Here is a 24533-nt window from a genome sequence, read left to right as displayed (position 1 = left end):
CTCTGTGCTGCCAGCAGAGAACCCGATGTGGGGCTCGACCTCATGAACCACGAAGATCATGACCTGAGCTGAAGTCAGACACTTAGGGGTCCCTAATTATACTTACATTTCAACAAATATTTATATACTTATTTCTCAATAAACCACTCCCAGCATCATTTTTGGTTCTCTTAGAAATTGGAAGAATTTATTCTTTTACATAAATTAACAGTTCTTACACTGCCTTTATTTCGGAGTAATCGGCCCTCTTGAGTAGTTTTCTCCAAAAGGGTTTTCTGAAGGTTCACCAGTTGCTCAAAAGATTTTCTGTCTTCTTTACTAGGTTCCTTGGAATAATCTTTACCTTCAAATAAGTACATATGGTTTTCTAAGAACATAAAACACAAAACAGAAATGTTAGAGACTAAAGAAAAATGGATTAATTCCATTCAAAGCAATAAGTAAGGCAAACAAGAGAACAACCTGTGTTCTCAATGGGCTAAGACTAGCTTGTGATTTTGGATCCCACGGACACTGACGGGTGGGGATCTCGTACATTTACTCTTTAAAGGAGAGGATATGGCTGTTGCCCTTCTGGTTCATCTCTGGCTGGTCTGCAAGTCTCTGCTGGATACCTCCACCCTGTTGAGTCTTGGATCCCCTGTCACTCATTCCACACTATTCTTCAGCATAGATCTCACTAAGATCACTTAATAAAAGGTAACTGAAAACATGCTTTTTTTTATTGGACACCTATTTAATACTCAACTTGTTCCTTTAATATTACAGAAAAGGAGGAGAAAAGTGGCAAATTATGAGAAAATGGAGAATCACAAAAATAATCCCTTAGATTTACAATATTCTTTTCATATCGCATGAAGTATCTTTATGAAGCCTCCCCACGATCTTGGTATAACTAACCCTGCTGAAGAAAGGGAAAAATGAGGCTCAGACAGGGATCATGGGACTCCAGTTCTCACTGTTAATAAATGAAGGCAGGATTTTGACTCAAGAGCCAACATGCTCTTTTCTGTGCATTACTGTGTCTGCGGAAGGATGGAGTGAACAAGTCAACAAATACTGGTTACAGTAATAACAATAATGACAACAGTGTAATCTTGAATAGCATTTTGTACTGTCAGAGCACTTTCACATCTATTATCACATTTGATTCTTCAACTATTTAAAAGAGTAAAGCAGACACTAACAGCACCATTTTACAGATGAGGACACAAAGGCTGAAAGAGGTTGGGTGATATGCCAAGATCATGAATCAGTGATAAAGAGAGGTCATGACCAGCCAAGACCAGCAAACCACAGAGAGATGAGATAATGATTCTAAAGTGAAACGTATTTAATAGCACATATTACCAAAGAATGTATTTTCACAGCATTATGAAATCAGCTAGAAGTATGTTTTCTCTAGAGAGTATAAAAGCAAAACATTTTCATTCTCAAGAGATCAACTGCTTCACACTTGTACCCAAATCCAACCAGCTGTAATTCTAATTGGCATTTGCTAATTAAATCAGCAGGGTGCTTTCAATGAGGTGCTCTATCAACAAGTGGGAAAAAAATAAAGAGCTGAGAAGTGTCAAATATGATCAACATATGTAGCTTCATATTGCATGCAATTCTCAACCTATAAATATGTTTTTTAAAAAAAACCCTAGCATTCCAGATAAAGCAACCCTATTTTTTATTTATTTTTGATGGAGCTGCTTTAACTACGGGTCTTTCATATTCATTTACATTATTTTTAATCGTGCTCCCTGTCTTCACTCTTCAGCCAAGAGGGGGTTGGAGACCACAGGCCTAGGCCCTCATCTGTGTCCTGTCAGTGGCACCATCTACCACAGAAACTGTACTCACTGATCAAAGAGAAGGTTCCAAATTTTAATACAAGTGGAAAATCTTTTCTGGCAGCTGGACTGACTAAAGAATAGAATTCTTCCTGGAAAACAACAAAATTTTATTTTGTCCTAGTAACATGAGGAAAGTAATCTCAAATTAATCTAGAATGAGCACAGAAATGGGTGCAAGCTTCACTAATGTAATCCAAACAGAACTTCAAAATCAGGTCACATGCATCCATTTTGCCTCCCACCTAAAACCACTAAATAGCATTGAAGGGATTTTGAAAAGCCAGGAGACAACAGTGAATGAAAAGTTCAATAATTCTTGGAAAATGGAAAGTGGCTGAAGCAATCAGGTCAGATTAAGAAAAACCGTGAAAGCCAAACACAGGTGCCTAGTCAAGGGGTGATTATGAGACTAGAGACCCTGTCAATCCTCTGAAGGTTAGGATGTATAAGGACAGAGTGCTGGACAGTACGGGATCTGAGAAAGTTCTGTGTACCAAGTAACAGGAGCACCGTTAACCTTTGACTCCCGTGGTCTCTTCAATTGGAGCAAACAGGTTTATTCCAACCCAAGAAAGATACTAAAGGATTCATCTGGAGAAACTAAGTTGCCCAATGAAAAGACTTCAAATACAGAAGCCAGGTCACCAACCAGTAATGCTGGAATAAGGATCGAGATACACCTGCTCGGCTTGGGGCTGCCTGTCAGCTTCGGCCCTTCACCGGCACATGTTTTTCAGACAGCCAGAGGACACCAGCTATTTCAGGAAAACTCAAGACAAAAACAAGAGGTTCCAAAACAAATTCTGAAAACAACAATGGCAGCAATGAGAGGAAAGAAAGAAAAAGAATACTTTTCAAAAGCTATGATAAATATCTCAAGAGAGGACATTACATCTGTGAAATGAGAACAAGATACAGGTAAAACAGAGAACAAGAAAGAGTATCTGAAGAATAAAAGTGGGATACTAATATTAAGAAACTTAAAAGACAAAATGAGAAAAGTCAAAGAGCTGTATTCCATAGAATGAAGCTAGTTGCCTAAATCCCAATCTCTCCGTATACCCTGTAAAACCACCACTAATCCATGGCTTCTATAAAACTAGGGAGTCTGAGAATATTACAAACTTCAATCTGCAGATAAGTAGAGAAATGAACATTCAAACGCCAATGGAGCCAGTTCCAGAGCCCACACCAGACTTGAGAGTGACGCAGAAGACAGGCAGTGTCAGACACAGCCCCCTGAACACAGTGCCACAACCTAAATAGAAAAACAGTTAAGAACACGTCTCAGACTCAGGTCAGAGCACTGGCTACCAAGAAACTGAAAGGAAGGGACTAGAAAGTGCATGCAGTCAGCAATCTGGGAAGGCACTGCTTCTAGGGGAGAGAGAGAGACGTCCCCTGGCAGTTCTATGGCAAAGAAAGGAAGCAAGTAATGAAAAGTGGGGATCCTACAGAAACAAGAGAATCACAAAACCAGAAGTCCCTACCAAAGTCCCTGCCAATCTCGCTCCCTACCAAAAAGGGAGGCATCATCTAGTAAAGAAACTACAGCTCTCTTGAATTAAGGTATTCTTGAATTAAGTCTAGAGTAAGACTCTCAAACCTCACCCCCGTCCACAATGAATTCTTGCTGCCACTGGTACAAGACAATAAAATGACTGTAAGACAGCAGGGAATATCTTTACAAAGCTCCTATGTAAAAAAACGCTTCAAGTCAGAATTTTAAATACTCAGAACCGAAACGGACAAAAAAGACAAATGTTGACCAAATTCAGGAAAGACAAAAATTATCTCATGATTTACATGTACTGTTTCAGTAAAAAAATAGCAGTACCTACACCTTAAAGTATGGTGAAGATTAAACGAAAAAAACAGGTATTAAGCACAGGACACGGTACACACTTCTGATTGAGCACAGAATAAATGCTCAACCAGTATTAACGAGCATGTAAAAACCAAATCATTCTACTATTCAGAAGAGGACTCACTATGAGAGGGCAACCATAATAAGGACAGTGGGATTTACTAATAAAAGAGAAGATGCTTGCAACGAAGGCAGGAAAAAGTACAAATTAAAATCCTTGAGATACTACCACGAGCATTAATATCATTGAGTGGGCTCAAAGTTCAGCTACAAGGGAACAGGCAATTGCTAGTCAGTCTAGGAAGAGTTCTTAGACCAAGGAAGACTTCAACAGTGTGCCCACAATGAGAATAGGGCTGGGTAGGAAAAGATGCCCCAGGGAGCACCCTCCAGGCCTTCCTATCGGGACCTATCTCACTCACGTCTAAATCAGGCAGCTGTGCCATTTGCTCTACTTTCACCCCCCACTTACTGCCTTCCTCCTGCTCCTGGATTCCTTCTTCTGCTGTAGGCAAGGTGTCAGAGATCCACTGGCCGTTTTTTGTTTCTCCCAGGATCGTCTCCAGGTCTATCTCATCCACGGTACTCCCCTCAGATGACAGCAGTTTATCCAAACCAAATTTGAGTATCTCACTCAACTTGAATGGACAAAATGAAAAGGTCCAGTTGGTTCTCATGAAAACAGGCATTGGGACGTCAGTGTTTTGCTAAATGGCTTGCTGACACAGGGCAGGCTCCTTCCCTGCTGGCCGGCTGTTCTACTCTCCCCACGATGATGATACCAACAGGGCCGTTTAGTGGTTGGATGATGGCCAAGCAGAGAGGTGATAAATACTGATCAGTGACGATGACTCTGACAACTCTCGAGGACAAAAAAAAAATTAGCCTCTTTTTTTCTCAAGAACAGTAATATCCTGCGTTATCTATGGCACTTCTCAGGAGTCTTTCTCACAGGCCACAGGCACTTCCAGCAGCCACGCGAGAAGTCAGAGGCCCAGTGAGCTTCTCTCCCACTGACAAACTTGGAAGAAGGCTACGCTGGGTACCTTCCCTCCACCATCAACTGACTTCTCTCCTCTGGCAATCTGGTTTCCTACCACAGCGCTCCATGCGACTCACCTTCACGAAGACCAGTAACAACTGATGGCTAGACCTGAAGGCCATTTCTCAATTCTAATCTTCCTCAATACTCCTCTGACAACTGCATTATCCTGCCTCTCTTCCCTTATCTCAAAGGTACCTATTGAGCCTACCCATTCCCTAGGGTCACAAGAACCATCCAAACAGTTCAGATCACTTCCCTGGCTTTAAATTCCTACTTCCAACTTTGCACCTCCTTAAGCACTAACTCTGAGATTCCAAATCAACGTAGAGTCACATCTTGACTTCTAGTTCGTATCTTATCCTTTTAGAATGGGTCAGTTATCTCTAGATGGCCTAGTAAATACTAGGCCAAATACTGGTAGGAATGTAAACTGTTCCCAACACTGGCTGTTTGACAGGGCTCTGTTGGGATTCTTGCTCAGCTCCAGGAAACCAGAAGGTTACATTCTGGTTCTAATGTCTGATTTCTCTCTTCCTCATTCAGACTCTACTAGTTATCTCTTTGGTTGCCAAAAACAAAGGTAACAACCCAGTGACCTGGTCTCAGATGAAAGCACTTTCTTCGTTGTTTGTTTTAAAATACAAAGAACCTAGCAACAAAAGATGAGGTTGTGGTTTATTAAATCTAAAATGTATAGAGTTCTGAAGTCCTGAAAGAGGGAAAGCAGTTTCATTATTCTACAGTGAGACAGATGCAGTGAACATTTACTGAATGCTTACTTTGTGCTAAGTACTATCGGAAGTGCGTCTCTCCAACTGTTTCAGTGAATATGATCCCTTTGGGCAAAATGGAAGAATCTAGGATATATCATGAGTTCTAATTTTAACCCAGGGGCTGCTGTAGAGTATCTCGAAGCCCCATTCCAGAAGAGAAAAATCTGTAAGTCAGCATTTGTTTCCTATCCAATATTCCCTTCCTCAAGCAATTAACTCTCATCTTTCATCCATTTTCTCCTATGGAACAATTCTGAATTCCTGATCTCATTTACCATCCTCTGACTATGAAGATCACTCACTGATCAAAAGCTCTGGGGTTAAGACAAGGTATGAGATTAACCATCGTTTATTATGCCGAGTTCTCTATTTTATCTAATTTTTTTTTAACACTCCTCTGAGGTAACTTGCAATATTCTCATTTTTTGAAAATGCAAATAGAAGTAGATCTGAGAGGTCAAGCTATCTGCTCAAAGCCACACATCCAGTAAGTGTCAAGGCTTGGATGTGAATCCAAGTCAGGGGATCTAAAACCCATCCCTGTCACTCCATATTCTGCTACCTTTATTCATCACAATCATTTTTAGCTCCTTGCTTGCATGCAGTAGACAGTATGGCAGGTACGTGTGGAACAGACCTGGGAACAAATGTGTAGCTGGGGACAATGGGTTTTAAAGCTAGTTCTTTGCATCTGCTTTCTCACCCACAAGAAAATACTGACAACAGGACACATTCTTAAAGGAAGAATAAGATCTTATACCTGGAGGTCAGCATCGGCTGCAGGTTTCCGGGCCCCCAAAGTAAAATGGCCTCCCTCTATGACTGTGCTGGTGAGCTGGAGTTTGGAGGCCGCTTTCCTACAGACTATTTCCTCCACAGTGTCTCGGCTGATCAGCCGAATAACTTTAACAGACCTGTACAGGGTCAAAGGAGACAAATGTGCCGTGAGGGTCCGCACAGATGAACACAGCATGCAAGGTCAATACACCTAAAGGGAAACAAACCCCAAATGCCATGCTCAGGGTACAGCTAAAGGGAGACTGTACTGTGGACATGAGCATCTGTTTGAGAGATCTGGCCTCCCAGAGGTACTCACTGAAGATTTCCAAGAGAGTCAAGGGATGAGGAGGGGCCATAACTGAGGTTCCTGATGGGAACAGTGAAGGAAAACCTCAGATAGATCTCCATGATCTTTGTAGCCTAACTCTACAACGCCAGAACTTCATTTTTAAACTGAATCAGACCTTAACTCAGGTAAAAAAGAGTTAAATAACTTCTAAAGGTTCCTTCTCGTCTTTAGAAGTTCATGGCTTCTATTTCATGGCTTGACTGTGGTTTTTAACAAATCACGTGTGCAAGAAGAATGTGTGCTGGCCAGCAGTCTTCAACGAGTCAGCAGCAAAGCTGAGCTAAAACCCAGTGCTCTCTCACCCTCCAGTCTGGGATGTCACCGGGCCCACCAGGTCGTTCACCTCCCTCCCCAACCGAGAACCGCTGAGGAGCCAGGGATGTGGAAAAACACTGATGCTGAAATCTCTCACTTGTTCTGGCCGATCCGGTGAGCTCTGGCAGCTGCCTGTAAGTCGTTCTGCGGATTGAAATCACTGTCAACAAAAATAACAGTATCTGCAGCTGTTAAGTTCATGCCCACTCCACCTGAAAACAATGCAAAAGGAATGTGATCAGCAGCAAGCTGGCTAGGGGCTAGACCATAAAGGTGCAAGGCTACGGGGACGAATGGTAAATTAAGATCAGACAAAACAATTGGCCTCACCTTTCAGACTAACACCCATCCCGAACTCCAGGACCTTGCAGTGGTTAACACTGCTGCCTGGGCTCCTATTGCCTGACTTGGGAAAAGTTAACTATTGAAAGTAACAGAATGAGGGGAGCAGGGGCAAACAGTAAAAGTGCATACTGAAGTTAGTCCCAGGAAGCCAATTTACATCTCTTCCGTTTAAAAATCTTGGTCTGTTTAGAATAGTCTGTGAAAGAGGACACACACTCTTTCAAAAGAAAACAGTTTTAAATATGCAAGGGGTCTTCTGCTGTGGACACTGCTAAGAGAGGAGTTAATATCCACTGCAGGTTATAGCTAAGGTAGCAAGATCCCTGATGCAAGCTAATGAGAGCAGGGGATGACATTTATTTATTACACTCCTCAGCAGAGCAGGAAACTACCTCCCTCTGACTGGAGAAAACTTTAGAAAGTCTTTTCTGTATTTGTTTCCACATTAATCAAAGAGTGGGTAACAAAACCAGTCACAGGATAAGAACACTCCATGGGACAACTTTCTGATCTTTCTTCAGCATTGTAGGAAAAGGGATGAGGAGGCTTCTTGGATGATGAGAATTAATTAAGAGAACCATGAAAGCAAATGACAGCTTTGTCTTTGATTAATGTGGCAACAAGTACAAGAGGGACTCCCTCTTGCCAGGGTCGTTACAGCTCATTGCGGAGACAAGCAAGCCTGAAAGGGCTTGTTCCAACAGCTTGAATTAAGGACTAACTTTTGAGATGGGCTACCGACTGTAAGCTGGCTCTCAAGACAAGTCAGGCAGGAACATTCTAATTAAAGCCTTCATATAAAATTAAAGCTGGAATAAAGACATAATAAAGACTGATTACTGAGAGATGCTAAATTAGACCTTATAATAATGCCAGCTACGTTTGTGCTGTGCTTACTACGTGCCAAGCAATGTTCTAAGCGCTTTATGTATACTGACTCCTTCAATCCTCACAACACCCCTATGAGTAGTTTACTATTGTTACCCTCATTTTATAGACAGAAGAGCAGAGAAGTCCAGGGACTCAGCAGAGATCACACAGCCAGGAAGTGAGAGAGGCAGGAGTCAGTCCCACACAGTCTGGCTCCAGAGCCTTCGCTTTCACCCACTACGCCAGAGAATCTCCCTGGCACTTATTTCATCACAGCGTGAGCCATACAAGTTTTCTTCTTCTTGGGTTAACATCTGAGTTCAGCGCTTCCTCATTAAATTAAGGGGTGATGTTTTACAAATAAGCTATTCTCCATTCTTGTTTGGAACATCTCACGAGCTACCACTGCCACCCGGTGGCAACATGATCCAATCACAGAACTATTTGAAAGTTGGAGGGAAACCTGTTAAATAAATAACCCTGCTAATTTACAGCTAAAAAGTGATAGCAAATGTGATCATCATTGTTTGGAAAAGGCTCATGTCCAGGATTGCTCCCGCTCTTAAAAGATTACTCTGTTTTGACTGATTCTAGTACTCCAAGGAGCTTACTCTTTCTTCCTAATTTTAGACCTTCAAACGTGATGCCACTCTCGCAATATGAAGATGACAAAATCATTAAAGCAGGAGAGCTGTTTTCCCAACACTGAAGATGCATTTGCCCTGATCCTTCCAGCTTCTCCTAAGACCACCCCAGAGACAACTGAGGACATGAATAAATGGCTGATGCAGGGTGCAGTCTATGACACTGGAAGCAAGTGAAGCCAAACGAATCAGATTATATCTTTGTAGTACAGAGATGAGACACACACAGGTGAGAAAATCTCCTTATGGTCAGAGATTCTATTTAACACGTCTTTTATGCACCCTCACCGTACTAGACACTTAAATACTTTTTAAGATAGAACTCTCTCTTTAGAAAGATGTTGATCTCTCTTTAATAGAGGACACACATCCCCCTAATGTTCTTGCATCCATTCCATTAAGATTCAGGTCTACAAAAACTAAGATAATGAAACTAAGATTCTAGAAGTTCAACACTAAGGTCTGCTTGCTCCATGACATAATAATAATTTCATCTCCATGAACAGATTTCAAACAACTGAAGAGTATATAAAAGCACTACAAATGTCATATAAAAATATTTATGACTTAAGTCACATTAAAAAGAATTCCAAAGAGGTGGCAATTTCATTAGGATCACAACTTTTTAAAAAGCTAGACTTGATTAAGCTTTGACAGCACTATTCCAGACTAGTAAGGAGGAGGGATAACTAGCAGACAGGTTGTTATCTCACTTCCCAAATTCATAGCTGGGAAGGAGAGCGGTCTCTACTGAATGTGAATTACAGACATCTTACAGGACAACCCAGCTCAGTGGTCAAAGCAGGTTAAAATTACTTTCCAACAACCCCTGGTTTCAGCCTCACTTGGCAGCTTAGAAAACTTGGACAGGAAAAGAACCCCATGCTAGGAGCCCAGTACTTTGATACACTTACAACAAATCCCTCAATTCCCCTGTTTTACGCTCCTCCTTAATGACCTCACCTTTCAGAGAATTAAGGAAAAACATGCTAATGGCCAGGATGTAAAAGTACTATATCTCCCCTTATTTGTCTGCTTTTGTCAATGGTTATGTGGCCTACCTGCCCTGGTACTCAGGAGAAAAATAAAAATAGGCTGCTGTCCAAAGTTCTTAATGGCCAGGTGTCTCTCTTCTCCTCTCACAGAACCATCCACGCGCTCATAGCTGTACCCTTCACAGAGAAAAAGAAAACAGAAATATAAACCCTTTTCACATATTCTTTGGGGAATAAAACATTGTCAGCTCAGAAGCAAATGCTAATTTTATCCCTTTCTATATACAGGTATACCTCTACTTCAAGCAAATCCCATGGGAAAAATCTAAATTTAGGGGACATTTCATTGTTTTACAAAAGAATTCAACATAGGGGTGCCTGGATGGCTGTCGGTTAAGCATCTGACTTTGGCTCAGGTCATGATCTCACAGTTGGTGAGTTCGAGCCCCGCGGTGGGCTCTGTGCTGCCAGCTCAGAGCCTGGAGCCTGCTTCGGATTCTGTGTCTCGCTCTTTCTCTGCCCCTCTCCTGCTCATGCTCTGTCTCTCTCTCAAAAATAAATAATAAAACATTTAAAAACAAAAGAACTCAACATAACATAGCTCTCTGGGTTTTTGAAATACATGCAGTTGACGTATCTGACAGTCATGGAGTTAACAGTCAATTCTGACTATCCCAACCAACCCTGAAGCACACTGTGAACCATGCTGCATGGCAGTTTCCAATTGTGCCTCGACAGAGTTCTTAACTTATGCAAGCAGTAAGACAAGCACTTGGGAGTTGGTCAGTGAGCCTGCCCAATGGCCCAGCAGCTTCCCTTCAATGAAGCTACAGATTCTCCACCCATCACCACAGAACCCTGTCAAGAAGGGGAATCCTACTCTCAACCGCTGTTTGTGAATCTAGAGATTCCTCAACATGCCTATGGCATTTCCTGACAAGTGTCCAATGGACCAGGTATACTACAGTACTTGGAGGGCATCAAGTGGCTCTGAGAGACCTACTCTGAATTCATGTTTTAAATTTGTACGGTCTGAAGCTGATACTCCTTCACCACTGATCTCATGAACAATCAATGTTACAGCCTTTTCCCATCATCCCACATACATTTCTTTCAAAGTTTATTTATCCTGCTGGAGTGAGCACGAGCATGCAAGTGGGGGAGGGGCAGAGAGAGAGGAGGAGAGAGAATCCCAAGCAGGCTCTATCAGTGCAGAGTCCGACACAGGGCTTGAATGCACAAACTGTGACATAATGACCTAAGTCAAGATCAAGAGCCAGACACTTAACTAAGTCATCCAGAAGCCCTCCACAATAATTTTATTATATATTAAACAGGATACCCAGGTAATAACTTACATTCCCTATTGTTTAAACAGAAAAAAAATTCCTTTCGCTTGGCTGATATGTGGGATCTCTATAATTTCATCTTCTCTACTGCTCCTGAACAAATGCTCAAATGTTGAGTTGAATGTTACAAGACACTTAAAGTTCTTTTTTAGCAAGCATTTTCAAATCACTCAACATTTCTGCAACTCACATTTCTTCCTGTACCCGTAATTTTAAATCACATCGCCAGTGGGAATGTGTGTGTTTATTTCTGCTCATGTGTCTCTACCCAGCTGTCAATCCTTGTGTGACACACCTCTCTCCTTACTTTCAATCTTCCTTTGGTTCAGGCTAATGTTCTTTCACTACTTTCCTCTGTAATATCTCCACACCCCAGATTACTCTTCATGGACCTACTGGACTGCTAAAAAGGCTTAAGCAACGTAATGGCCAAGGGATGTCACCTCTGTAGTCCATGTAGTCTTGGAGAATATCCAACATCTGGGTCATTTGGGAGAAAAGTAAAACTCGATGGCCCCTGGCAAGAAAGAGAAAAGGAAAGGCTGCCAACTGTAGGTATTTAAGGTGAGTTTCCCTCAGGTGAAACCTACCAAAGAATACAATTACCAAAGGGGAAATATAAGTATCATAATCATTTACAGAGACTTCCTCAGACATGCTAAATGTTCCACATAAATAGCTCCACATGTAGTCATATCCTGCAGAGCACAAGTTCTCAAACTGGAGTGGGGATATTCCCAGGAGCAAATGTCAATGCACTAGAGGCTATAGAAAGTCCTAGTATAACCAAGAAACCTCTTTCTAGAATGTCAATTTACTAATGGAAAGAAAAATACACTTTCTTTTTAACAGAAAAATAAAGAAAGATATAGGAAGAATAAAATGCAAAATTCAAATGCACAAAAGCCCAAATCAGAAACCCCAAAGAACTTGGGGTCAGCCATCCATAGCCATTCTCTACTTGGGGAGTATAAAATCACTAGCCTCTCATCTCCAGCTATATTAGTTGAAAAGTCTGCAAAGTATCACTTTAGAGAAGCAAGGGGCAGGTGGCATCTCATATCCCCTACAATACATTAAAAAAACTTATTTATGTACAGGGAGAAGAGAGGAAAGGAAAAGGAAAAATGAATTAAGTCAAGAATGAAGATGAGCCTACAGTCCTATGTTATCAGGTATTATTTAAGTTTTCATAAAGAAATACGGCACTATCAAAACAAGAGTCTCATTAGGAAAACTAATTTAATCTGAGCTTGTGATGCACATAAAGGAACAATTATGAAGAACCCTTTCAAGACTGTAGACTCAAATACTTGGAAAGGACATTGAACTTGAAGCCAAGGGCCTCAATTCTAATCCCATCTCTGTCATTTGCTGGCTGTGTGACTTTAGACAAGTCATGACCACTCTGGGCCTGTTTTATCACCTGTGAAATGAAAAGGTTGGACAGAAGATGTTTATGGGTCCTCCTGTACCTCAAACACACTTATAGTAGATATATCACAGCCAATAAAATACAGTAAGACATGCAATTATTTGATCTGCACATTCCTAATGTTGGGTGATTTCGCCAAATCTGAGGTTTTGAGGTTAGTTCAGGCCCACTTGGGGCAGTTGTCCCATAGGGACAACTTAGAAACCCTTGGGAAGCTGGGCTTTTTCTAGACTCCTCTGTCCTACTGGGGACCAGAAGGATCAGGTAGAGGCTGGCCACCAGCCTACTGAACACTTAGCTGAACACTTTAAAGCTCCAGAAGTGACTTAGTCTTCTGCTACCCAATTCATGTCTCTGGGAAAGAATCCCCCAAGTTCGCCCTGAACCAAATGCCACAGGTTAACCAAAGTGAAGATTTACTAAGCCTTCATTAGGTGCCAATTAATGCAAGGTACCAGCAAGTAATTAAAAAAGAAATGCTTGATGTTATCTCTTTGTGGAACTAAACAATACAGCTGGAGTGATAAGATTAATACCAATTAACCAGACAACAGATTAAGGCAGTGCATTGCCAAGTGCTAGATTAGGATCCTAGGTGCTATAGGAATTCGGGAAAAGGAAGGATGATTATGGAGGGGATGGGGTGGGATGGGGATGGCGAGAAGATGGAACCAGAATCGGGGTCTTAAAAAAAAGGGAAACTGGAATTAGTCTCAAGAAATCAATGAGTTGTTCATTATTCTGGTTTTAAAAATCACCAGCTCAGAGCAGAAAATGTGAACCAACCACCTACCTGGAATACAGGAATGCCAGGAGCTTATCCAGTAGATGAAGTTTCCCACTGGCCTCAATCAGGTGGTCTCCAATTTCAAAAGGCTCTGGTTCCACACCTGAAAAATGTGTCCCCAATCAGGGCAGACTCCTTGAGTAGAGAAGCCAAAGGCAAGGCCACAGCAAGAGGCCAAGCTCCTTCTGATAATGGGCCCAAGTCTCATCTCTCTTTGAGGCATTTATAATTATGTGTTTGCATGATAATCTCAGTGCTGCTTAACATCAGTCACAGAGCCAATACCCCCAATATGACAAAAAATGTCCATTCAAGGAACAAGCCCACTCTTTAGGAAAAGGAGGCACAGGGACATGCTAAAGTCCAGAGAATTGAAAATTTGAGACTCTCGCTTGAGAAAACAAATCAAGAAATACAGCTTAGATGTATAAACTAGTAACTCTCAAGCTGGGGATGGCAGTCAGAATAACCTTCTTTCAAAATCTACAAGTTCCCAATGCCCCCCTGCCTTAAAAAAAGATTCTGAAATGCACCTGATTAAGACTCTGCAATTCATAGTACTACCTGGCAAACACTCCCTTAAAAGAACTGCAGCAAACCCTCCACATTGGTCCTACCCATTCTAGTGCTCCCAAGGCCGCAAAAGTCCTGGAAGCGTCCCAAAGGCTACCTGTCAGAATGACTCAAAAAAGCCCTAGTCTGAATGAAAATGAAAATACTACATATTGAGATGTGCGGTGTGTAGCTAAAACAGCATTTAGAGGGAAATTTGCAGACATCTCTAAGGTACAGGGAAAGCAGCAAAGGAGGCTGAGAAGGAGTGGATACAGGCAAATGGAGAAGTAATAGAAAGCATTCCAAAAGCCAAAGGAAGAAAGTGTTTCAAGAAAGAAGTGATCAACTGTGTCAAAGGTTTTAAGAGGTTAATGAAAATGTGAACGGACAACCATTGAAGGTATCACTGGTAAACTTGCAAAGTTCAATGGCGATGATGAAAGGCTGGCCATGGAGCGGGTTTAAGACAATGGGACATCTAAACACGAAGACATGATCCCTAAATCCAGATGAGACAACCCATAAAACAACTGGCCTTGATTCTTCAAAACTGTAATTTCATGAAAGACCAAAAAAGGCAAAAAAAAAAAAAAAAAAAGCAAAGGAGACAGCCAAATATAATTCAGGATCTGTGGCTGGATCTTGAATTTGAAAAGAAAAATCAAAGCCATGGGGAAGACATTAAGGGGACAAATGAAGAAAGTTGAATATGAACAGTATACTAAATTACATCAACATAGAAAAATTAGAAAGAAAATGGGGAGAACACTAGACAGTAAACATGGAAAATTCTTTTCAAGAATTTTGCTATGATGTTGGCCACAGAAATATTCATGAAAAGCAATGTGAGAAAAAAGGGCACTGTCTCACCATCAAACAAATACGGGTGATCCACACACTTCCGAAGCTGGGACAAGACATTCTGAAGTTTAACTTTCTTTGCTGTCTCATTTTCAAATGCAGCTGTAAACAGAGACACAGGGAGAAATGGACTTTTGAACAAAAACAAAAAACTCAAAAACTCTACGTTTCCATAAATAACCTTATTTATTTCAGTATATATCTCTCAAACCTACAATAACCTCCTAAATTTCACTGAATTGCATTAAGAATTAGCAGCATATTGGGGCACCTGAGTGGCTCAGTCAGTTGAATATCCAACTCTTGATTTCAGCTCATGTCATGATCCCCGGGTCATGGGATCGAGCCTACATCGGGCTGTACACTGACCATGGGGCCTGCTTAAGATTTTCTCTCCCTCCCCCCTGTCCCTCTCCCCAACGCATGCATGCTCTCTCTAAAAAAAATGCAAAGCGACAGACTCCGTTTCCACTCCCAACTCCTCCCAGTGAGTCTTATTCAACAAAAAAGGTGTGCAATATGTTAAATATGTGACAGGGTGGAAAGATGAAAGGTGTGACCGGCCTACCTAGAATGTTTGCTTAACTAACTGCTACACAGGATGGACAACTGGGTGGGGGAAGAAAAGGAAATTTCACCAGTGCAACAACCAGTAAAGTCTGCGTTCCAGTAAAGATACCCTGCACAGTTTCACTGCAGCTGACTGAACGATATTCAGAATACAAAATCCCATCCCGTATTGCTATACGAAGCATGCGTGATAATAAAATATTCCCCTCCATGAAAATCACATCCTGAGTTTCTGAGCAGTCAAGTGCCCTCTGATTACCTAGGTCTTTCATCAGAATGGCCTTGTAGTATTTTTTCTGCAATGCTGACAGGCCATGGTATATCACCACCTCTGTCTTCTTGGGAAGCTCTGTAGCTACCTCGGCTTTCACTCGCCTCAGCAGAAATGGCTGCAAGAGCTTGTGTAGTTCATTTGCTGTGTAAGGAAAGAAACCAACAACACAAGAAGTGTAGGACAAAATTTTCATACCAATTCCACATGCTAGACCAGTCTTGTCATTTTTCATAATACAGGTGAGCCTTGAACAACGTGGGTTTGAACTACGCAGGTTGACTTAAGTGCAGATTTTTTTTTCCCCCAACAAATACACTATGGTACTGTAAATGTATTTTCTCTTCCTTAGGATTTTCTTAACATTTCTTTCCTCTGGCTCACTTGATTGTACGAATACAACATACATGTAATGCACAAAATATGTCTTAACTGTTTACATTATCGGTAAGGCATCCAGTCAATGGCAGGCTATTGGCAGTTAAATTTGGGAAGTCAAAAAGTTATAGCAGATTTTCAACCGTGGGAGAGGGCAGTCAGCACCCTATCCCTGTACTGAGGGATCAACTGTGTTTCTTTCTTCACCGGGTTCCTTTTCCCATTTCCTTCTGAAACTATTCCTGGCTCTCAACTCAAGAACTAGGAACACGCAAAGAACTTGATTTTTATTAATAATCTCATTTGCATGGAGTTGTACTGTTTCCAGGATACTTCTGCACTTAATTTGATTGACTAGCATAAGGGTTTAGAAATAAGTGTAGGACAAGGACTATTGTCCCCATTTTTATAGCTACGTTAAGCAAGGCTCTGCAAAATTAAGCACACTTATCCAAAGTCACACAGCTGGATGTTAATGTTGCATTCAAACTTAGTTCCTTTCACTTCAACGCCCCTGCTCCTTCCCCAGGGGTCATGAACTTCAAAAACTGGCCTGAGCTGGCATTCTGCTCCATGTTGGGTTGCCAGGTTCAGCAAACAAGATACAAGAATGCAGTGAAATATAAACTCCTCATAAACAGCAGACACTTTTTTAATAGGAGTATGTCCCATGTAATATTTGACGGGCTGTCGTGTGTTTTATCTGGACCCTAAACATGGGGGCAATGAGAGCAGGCTTGCAGGATGGGCAATCTTCAGCTTGCAGGATGGGCAAGGTGTGAGAAGCCCTTCCAACTCCTACTCACCCAGGACATGCACACCCACTGGCAGGCCTGCCTAGCATTGGTGTTGAACACTCGTCCCGGGATAATACTACAGGGACAGAGAATTCTACGAGGCAGAGGGGCAAGGGTGCAAGAGGCAGACCGCAACTGGCAGCTGTACAAACAAGGATGCTTCCTGCTTCACTCCCACCATGCATCCATCCCAGACTTCTGATTTTGGTGCACAGCGAACAGAAACACCAGTGCTGTGGAATGCTGAAGAGTAGTTCGGGACTCTGGCACCCCATATACTTTTCTGCCTCAGGAAATAGCATAGAAAGTTAACAGATTACAAAATTATAGAAATGACAGGTGAGGGGAAAAAAAAGTCTGCAAACCAGCAGACACTTCCCATTTCTTCCAAAAATGACCCATGAAGCCCCGCTGTAGAACCATGTAACAAATAAGAATCATGAATAGCAGACAACTGGGAACGACATGAGGGGATCTAGCACCACCTTAGTTTTGGGTGGCTCTTTCTCCCTAAAAGGTGTCGTCTGGTTATCAATTCTCTTTCTTTTCTATCTATAACCAGTGTCTATTATGCACCAGGCCAATTTCTGGGCCCAGACCTCTTGGCATGATTTGTAGGAAGGGAACTTGCCTGACTCGGACTCTTTCTCGATCTCCTGGTAACGCTGAACAAAATCTCCCACCTGCTCCTTGGGAAAGACATCAGGCTCCACAAAACTGAGGAGGGAGTAGAGCTCTTGGAGGCTATTCTGGATGGGAGTTCCGGTCAACAGGAGACTGAAGACTACTGAGAACTCAAATACATAAAATAAAAATTAAAAATCCATAACCTCGGAAAGCAAGAGGTTACCCATAAAAACCTTTACATGAGTTACCCATGAAAACCTTTACAGAGAGAGGCATGATTTAATGGGGTGACAATGAAGACATGAAATCAGAGGACTCAGGTTCAAGTTGTATGCCAGCTGTTTGATGGTAAGAGTAATCCCTCTTCGGTTTCAACTGTAATAATCCTGGGAAGGAGAAACTGTTACAAGGAGGTGAGTAAAATCACTATGTGAACTCTGAAGTACTATATGAATATTCAATATGATTATTATTGTTCAATCTTTGTGAGAATTCAAGCAGTATGTTACTACCCACATGGTGAGTCTATTGAGACTTCAGAAGCACATGGTATATACTCAAGAGTTTGAAAAAGCTATAGCATCAGGCCCACCACTACAAGCAGGAAGCAAAAAGATCTAGACTAAAAGAATGTCCTTTTATAAAACGTAAGTGTATCACATCCAAAACATCAAGACTTCTGGATGTTTCTGAGCCTCATACAGCATAAATGAAAGAAAGTCTTTAAATTTTGAGCAGGTGATGAGAACACCAAGAGTAAGAGAATAATGAAATAAAAGGTTAGGAAAAACAGTAACAGATACTAGGTTAAGCAAAAGACAAGCTCTAAATTGACATTTATAAGAACTTATACCATTTGAGTTAAATAATGAAGCAAAACTGGAAAGCCACATCTTATATATTTCATTTAAAAAAATGAAATACAGTGTGTGTATATGTACATATATACCCTTATGTATACAGACATACTTATTAAATACAAAAATACAGTATATTTTGATTTCTAGAATAACAATATGCATACTTATATGTTTAGGTGTTCATATGCACAGCAAAGGATATGGAAACAGATATGTCAAATGTTAGTGTATGCAGGGGAGTAAATTATTAATGGCTTTTATTTATTTTTTAATGTTTTTTTATTTATTTTTGAGATAGAGACAGAGCATGAGCAGGGGAGGGGCAGAGAGAGAGGGAGACACAGAATGTGAAGTAGGCTCCAGGCTCTGAGCTATAAGCACACCCAACTGACTGAGCCACCCAGGCGCCCCTAATGGCTTTTATTTTTATTCTTGTGTTTCTGTATTTAGGTTTGGGAAAGGGTCATAAGATGATACAGCTTTGTAGTAAGGTAACAAATGAAATGCAATTAAAACTGATTTGCGAATGTCATTACTATTTTTTTTTTTTTGCAATCTCTTTTCTTTTTTTTTCTTTCCTTTTAAAGAAAAGAATTTTTATTTTTTTTCTTTTTAAATTGTCTAATCAATGTCCATCCACTCATGCCTGCTCTGCTTGTAGGACAATGTTTTCATAGTACTTCAAGTATGGGAACTGGTCAGAAATAAATGCTTCCAATAACCAACTCAAATTTTTATAATATGTGTTCACCAAGCAAAGAGCTGGGGTGACCGAAAAAGATGAGGGCTGCCGGTCACTACAGTCAACTTAGACTGTCACATGAGCTCACGTACTTATTCAAAGTAGTGTCCATTTTATCACTGGGTGAAAAAAATCTGGAGCTGATCTCGTTGTATACAGTATTTTATAAACTTTTCTACATAATCTTCCACAGCAGCCTTACTCTGTCGAGGTACCGTACTTACTTTGTGAATGTACTTTGTAAACGTAAATGTAAACGAGGCATAGCATAAATTGTAGAACCAACTCCCTATGTTTCAATACAAACTGCTTCCAACTTTCACAAACAAGCTGAAAACAGTATTAGCCCACCTCTCAGCCCTATCAATAAATGCATTTCTCTCCAACCAACAAGTCGTCTGCGATTCAAACCTCACCTAAAAAGGAATGCTTAGAAGACACACAAAATTTCCTCACATAATCCCTGAGCCTTAGTTTCCTTATGAACAAGGAAAGGCTCTGGGGCCAGCAATAGAACTTAGTTTCCCCACTCCAAACCTGGGGTTCCTTTACTACACCCGCTTCTCCTCTCCCATTATATTTTAGTAAACTGGCATGGTAGTTTATGACGCAGTGTCTTATAGAGTAAGGTGCCAGAATATGACAATCCTTTGGGAAAAAGATACTGTTAAGAGTCCCAAAATGAAGGCAAACACAGAGCAGAGTCAGCCCCACCAGGGGATAGCAATCTCTGAGACTGGACCAATAGCAGTGACCACATCTTCATCAAAATATCAAAAACTCCAACTTTTAGCCATTAAATACAGAATTCAGACCTAAGACTTTTCTCTAAGTCACCTCTAATCTTATTATCTGATTGGTTATAGGACAGGGACCAAACTTCAGTGATGGTCACAGGAATTCACACATGTGGTCTCATGAATAAGCCTTTATGAGGTCAGCAAACAGAAAGGCACTTCTTACTCACAAGCTGTTCCACTGGCTCCTCAGAAAAGAGGGCAAGGCTAGGGCTACACTGACATTTCTCACTTCTCACTATGCCAGAATGATGGCAAAGATCAAGAGAAGGGAAGGAGACCAAGGGTGTCACACTCAAAAGTATGACAAAGACAAGAGAGACTGCAGCTAATAGTCAATGGCATGCAATGGTCTCTTTATGACTCCATGTGAACTGTCAAATTTTTTAAGATGGTAAATGGGGGGAAGGGTACAATATGTCAGACATAACTGCTATTGCAGACAGAAGAGTTATAATAAGATTAATTTTAAAGAACTACCCCTTTGAAGAAGATCAAAGAGAGCTGAAACATTTCTAAAACTACAATGTATTTTACTGGGATAGCATCTTATTACCTGATAACCAGATTTCAGTACACGTTATTTCCTGTGTAAAAGATGAGAGGAAGGAGCAGTGAGGCCATATAAGTACTACCTCTGTCACTCACGAAATGTTTATTTAGCCCTAGAGAAATCGGGACTGAAAAAAAAAATGTTTCAACTTAACTAACTCTACGCAGGCCTAAAATAGTATTTTTCAAAAGGAGATTATACAAAAACTAAGACTATCCTGTGAGTTTACCTCTGAAAGTGTCTTATGCAGCAAGGAGCTTTGGTTTTTCAACCTGTGAGCTTCATCCACAACAAGAACACTCCAAGGGAAGCTGTGAGAGAAAAATCCAAGCTTTCAGTTTTGTGTAAAAACTCCAACACATGTATCTTATAGCCAAAAAGTCTTACCATAAAAATAACTATTGTTGGCAAGACTAATATTAAGCCCATTCTATTAGAAACACACTCAAGTTTCTTTCTTATCTGAAAGCCTGCCATGTACATGAGACAACATCTGGATAAGGCAGTAAATTTAAGGGAATTGTTTTCCCAAGACAGGAAAGACCTGTGCATAAAGGCAGAAAAGAAGGAGCTGGAGACAGAAAGCAAAAGGAAACATTTATGACCACCAACTATGTGCCAGACACTGTGCTTGGAGCTTTATGTCTGTTATTTAATCCAAAGGGATATGGTGAGTAGACATTATTGTGCTCATTTTACCAACAAGGAGACTAAAGCTCAGAAAGATTAGGTAACTAGGTCAATGTCATAAAGCTAGAATGCAGTGGAGCTGAGATTTAAACCCAGAAGAAAAATTATGAGAAACTGGTGTCACAGTAGCTTAAAAAGCGTAATTAAAAAAAATGGGGAAGCAGTGAATACGATCAAATGTTACAGACGTCCAGGAAGATACATCTGTTGGATATACTAGTATGGAGGTCTTTGGTGGCTACTTCCAAAGCACATTTTGTAGCATCGTAAATTACAACAACAGTTTCTCAAGACCTGAGCCAAAATCAAGAGTCAGAGGATTAACTGAGCCACCCAGGGGCCCCAAGATGTTTTTTTTGAGATGCTCTTCAAAAGTCTCCACATGGGGCACCTAAGTGGCCCAGTCGGTTTAGTGTTGGACTCCGGATTTCAGCTCAGGTCATGATCTTGTGGTTCATGAAACTGAACTCAATATTAGGCTCCATGCTGACAGCACACAGAGCCTACTTCTGATTCTCTCTATCCCTCCCCCACTCACTCTGTCTCAAAATAAAATTTTTTAAAGAGGGGCACCTGGGTGGCTCAGTCAGTTAAGCATCGGACTTCAGCTCAGATCATGGTACCATGGATCGTGGGTTTGAGTCCTGCATTGGGCTCTGTGCTCACAGCTCAAAGGCTGGAGCCTGCTTCGGTTTCTGTGTCTCCCTCTTTCTCTCTGCCCCTTCTCCACTCATGCTCTCTCTCTCAAAAATAAACATTAAAAAAAAAAAAAATTAAAAGAAAAAGTCTCCACAACACCAAGTGGTACATTTGGATGTCTCTTTGCCATTATTAGCAATGTGGCCTCAGCTGAGTTACCTTGCTTTCTTCATTTAGAAAATCTATACTTGCCTACTAGGGTTTTCATGAAGGTCACCTAGGATACTTTAAGTAATCAAAAACATATATGTAACAGGGTGCCTGGGTGGTTCAGTTGATTAAGTGTCTGACTTCAGCTCAGGTCATGATCTCAGTTCATGAGTTCAAACCCCGCGTCGGGCTCTGTGCTGACAGCTTAGAGCCTGGAGCCTGCTTCAGATTCTGTGTCTCCCTTCTCTCTCTGCCCCTCCCCTGCTCACACTCTGTCTCTCTCTCAAAATTGAATGAACTTAAAAAAAAAAACAAAAACCATTTATGTCCCAATTTTCTCACCTTTTGAGACTTCCCACATCCTGCCTTGTACTATGAATATCTGTATAGTGCCTCTCCCTCTACTGGAATCTATGTCCTCTTAGGGAGCTCTACAGTTTACTTTCCTGGCACTGCTGGTAACTCCCAAACAGTGTCTTTCCAGAGAAGAGATCTTCAACAAACATTACGTTAGATACTAATTACAGAAAAAAGAAAAAGAGAGGGAAGCCTATTTTCTTCTTTAAAAAAAAAAAAGTTTATTTATTTAGAGAGAGAGCGTGCAGGGGAAGGCGAGAGAGAGAGAATCCCAAGCAGACTCCTCACCGTCAGCATAGAGTCCGATGCGGAGCTCGAAATCACGAACTTTGAGATCATGACCTGAGCTGAAATCAAGAGCTGGACGCTCAACCGACTAAGCCACTCAGGCACCCCAAGCCTATTTTCTTCTTAAGAAGAGTAAGATAACATGCTTACTTAAAGGAAACTTATGGGTTGGAAGTCATGAAATCTATGCCTGGGCCTTCAGTATCTCAAAATAAGATGAAAACGGAAATCCAACTCAGAAGAAGCTAGATGAGAATATTTAAAATATTGAAGCACTTCGAAAACAGAAGTTTCTCCCCACCTAACCACATCAAAACTACACATGCTTTGGAGAATGAAACCCTGTCAACGTACCTTTTCCTATGTACCTAAAGTCTAGCTAGTGTTGAATTTACATTGTAACTGTAGTCTCAACCCTATACTGCAACATATCACCCATGGTATTAGGTGGTATGGAAGAATTAAATCTAAGCTTCCTATGCATCATGAGCTGATATGAAAGCCTGAAAGCTAATTAAAAGTATATTTAAAACTCCCTTCCTAAAAAGTTAATTTCATAGCACTGACTCCTACTTTAAGATACTTCCAGGAAAAGGCTCAAATAATTCACCTCCTATATTGCAGTAAAATCTCTAAATAGCAGTCCTGAAAGGTATCTGTGCGATCTGCAAAGTAAAGAATCTAGTATTTATTAACCACCCATCACAGACACCTTATTTAATCCTCACAACAGCCATCCAAAGTAGAGATTATCCTCCTTTTACCAACAAAGAAGCTGAGGTTCACTAAGGTTAAGTAACCCAGGGACACACAGCTAATGAGTAAGGGCTAGACTGCAGGACTACTCTACGCCACACCAATCTGTAAGTAAGACTCATGGAAGACATACCAGGAAGATGTGCCAGACATGACATGAAACATAAAGTACTAAAACGTAAAGGAAAGATGTGACTCTCATGATATATTCAACGGTTTCTGAAGTACCGCAACATACTCACGATTTTAGAAATGATGAATCTTTCAAGCAAATCTGAAAAATTAAGGAAAAAGACATATTATAAAGGCTAGTATTAATACAACTGATATTAATAAACTAGTTTCTTGTTAGCTAAATCTTATACTTTAGGAGAGTTAAGTCTTAATCATTCACTAAGTAAAAAAAAGTTGTGAGCATAACTTCTAAGTAGCACTATCTTCAAGAAAAACAAAACCTAGGCAGGAGTAAGTGGAAGGTCTTGCCTTCACTTTAAGACTAGAAACTTCAAATGAGACTGGAACTGAGTACCCTCTACTCTCGTCCTGCAGTAACAGGCAACCCCTCAGCCCACAAAACCCTCTCCCCTGCCTGCCTCCTCCTTCCTCCTATTCACTGGCCAACAGGCAGCTCAAATGCCACCCCCTTCACCAGGGCACCTTCGCTCTTGTCGCACCAGGAAAGAAGAGACATTCAGCGAATTTGGAACACAGTAGTCCTTCACTTCCTTTGGTCACAATCCCTCTCTGACAATCTAATGAAAGTAGACTTCTCTCCCAGAAAAATGCATGCTCTCCAAAAAAATTAAACCTAATTCCAGTAGATTCTCCAACTTCTACGGTCCCACGGTTAAGAGTTCTTGATAGAAATAAATTCAAACCTCATAGGTAGTTAGCAGCACATGAAAACGTGACTCTTGTTTCAGGTCTTGCTGTAGGTGGGCTCTCTCCTCCTTGTCACCTGCATATGTTACACAGGAAAGCCCTGGAGCAAATCTGGATCCAAGAAAAGAGGTAGATGAACACCAATGTACAGCCAAAGGGAAGGGTGTGCATATCTAGAAAATTACATTTCATGGAAGGATTACTGACATGCAGACTTCAAGATGTCCTGCAACCAGAAAGAGTCCTGAACTCTGAAATCTTATCTATGGTAACAGGTAAACCTAAGGTAAGTTTCTGTGTGA

The 24533-nt window shown here is 41.0% G+C and overlaps 1 protein-coding gene across 4 annotated transcripts in view; it reads right to left on the bottom strand.

The window, feature by feature from the left end:
• The window catches only part of CHD1L (chromodomain helicase DNA binding protein 1 like), a 58782-nt gene that overhangs the window by 16887 nt on the left and 17362 nt on the right, over positions 1–24533 (bottom strand). For 3 of the 4 annotated variants that reach the window (XM_045033393.1, XM_045033395.1, XM_045033394.1), the window contains 14 exons: positions 24228–24342; positions 23592–23623; positions 20639–20720; positions 20413–20443; positions 17462–17617; positions 15644–15799; positions 14824–14916; positions 13405–13501; positions 11620–11693; positions 9894–10004; positions 7071–7185; positions 6290–6443; positions 4184–4349; positions 219–367 (listed from right to left, as the gene is read on the bottom strand). In XM_045033393.1, the coding sequence (XP_044889328.1) occupies positions 219–367; positions 4184–4349; positions 6290–6443; positions 7071–7185; positions 9894–10004; positions 11620–11693; positions 13405–13501; positions 14824–14916; positions 15644–15799; positions 17462–17617; positions 20413–20443; positions 20639–20720; positions 23592–23623; positions 24228–24342 (1531 nt within the window). Of the gene's footprint in view, positions 1–218; positions 368–4183; positions 4350–6289; positions 6444–7070; positions 7186–9893; positions 10005–11619; positions 11694–13404; positions 13502–14823; positions 14917–15643; positions 15800–17461; positions 17625–20412; positions 20444–20638; positions 20721–23591; positions 23624–24227; positions 24343–24533 lie in introns of all 4 variants that reach the window. The other variant, XM_006935047.5, reaches the window with a different exon arrangement.

Source organism: Felis catus, chromosome C1 (genome assembly GCF_018350175.1).
Source record: "Felis catus isolate Fca126 chromosome C1, F.catus_Fca126_mat1.0, whole genome shotgun sequence".
In the NCBI taxonomy this organism is placed as follows: Eukaryota; Metazoa; Chordata; class Mammalia; order Carnivora; family Felidae; genus Felis; species Felis catus.
The sequence above is the reverse complement of the archived record's forward strand: the minus strand, read 5'-3'. Positions and strand labels throughout refer to the sequence as shown.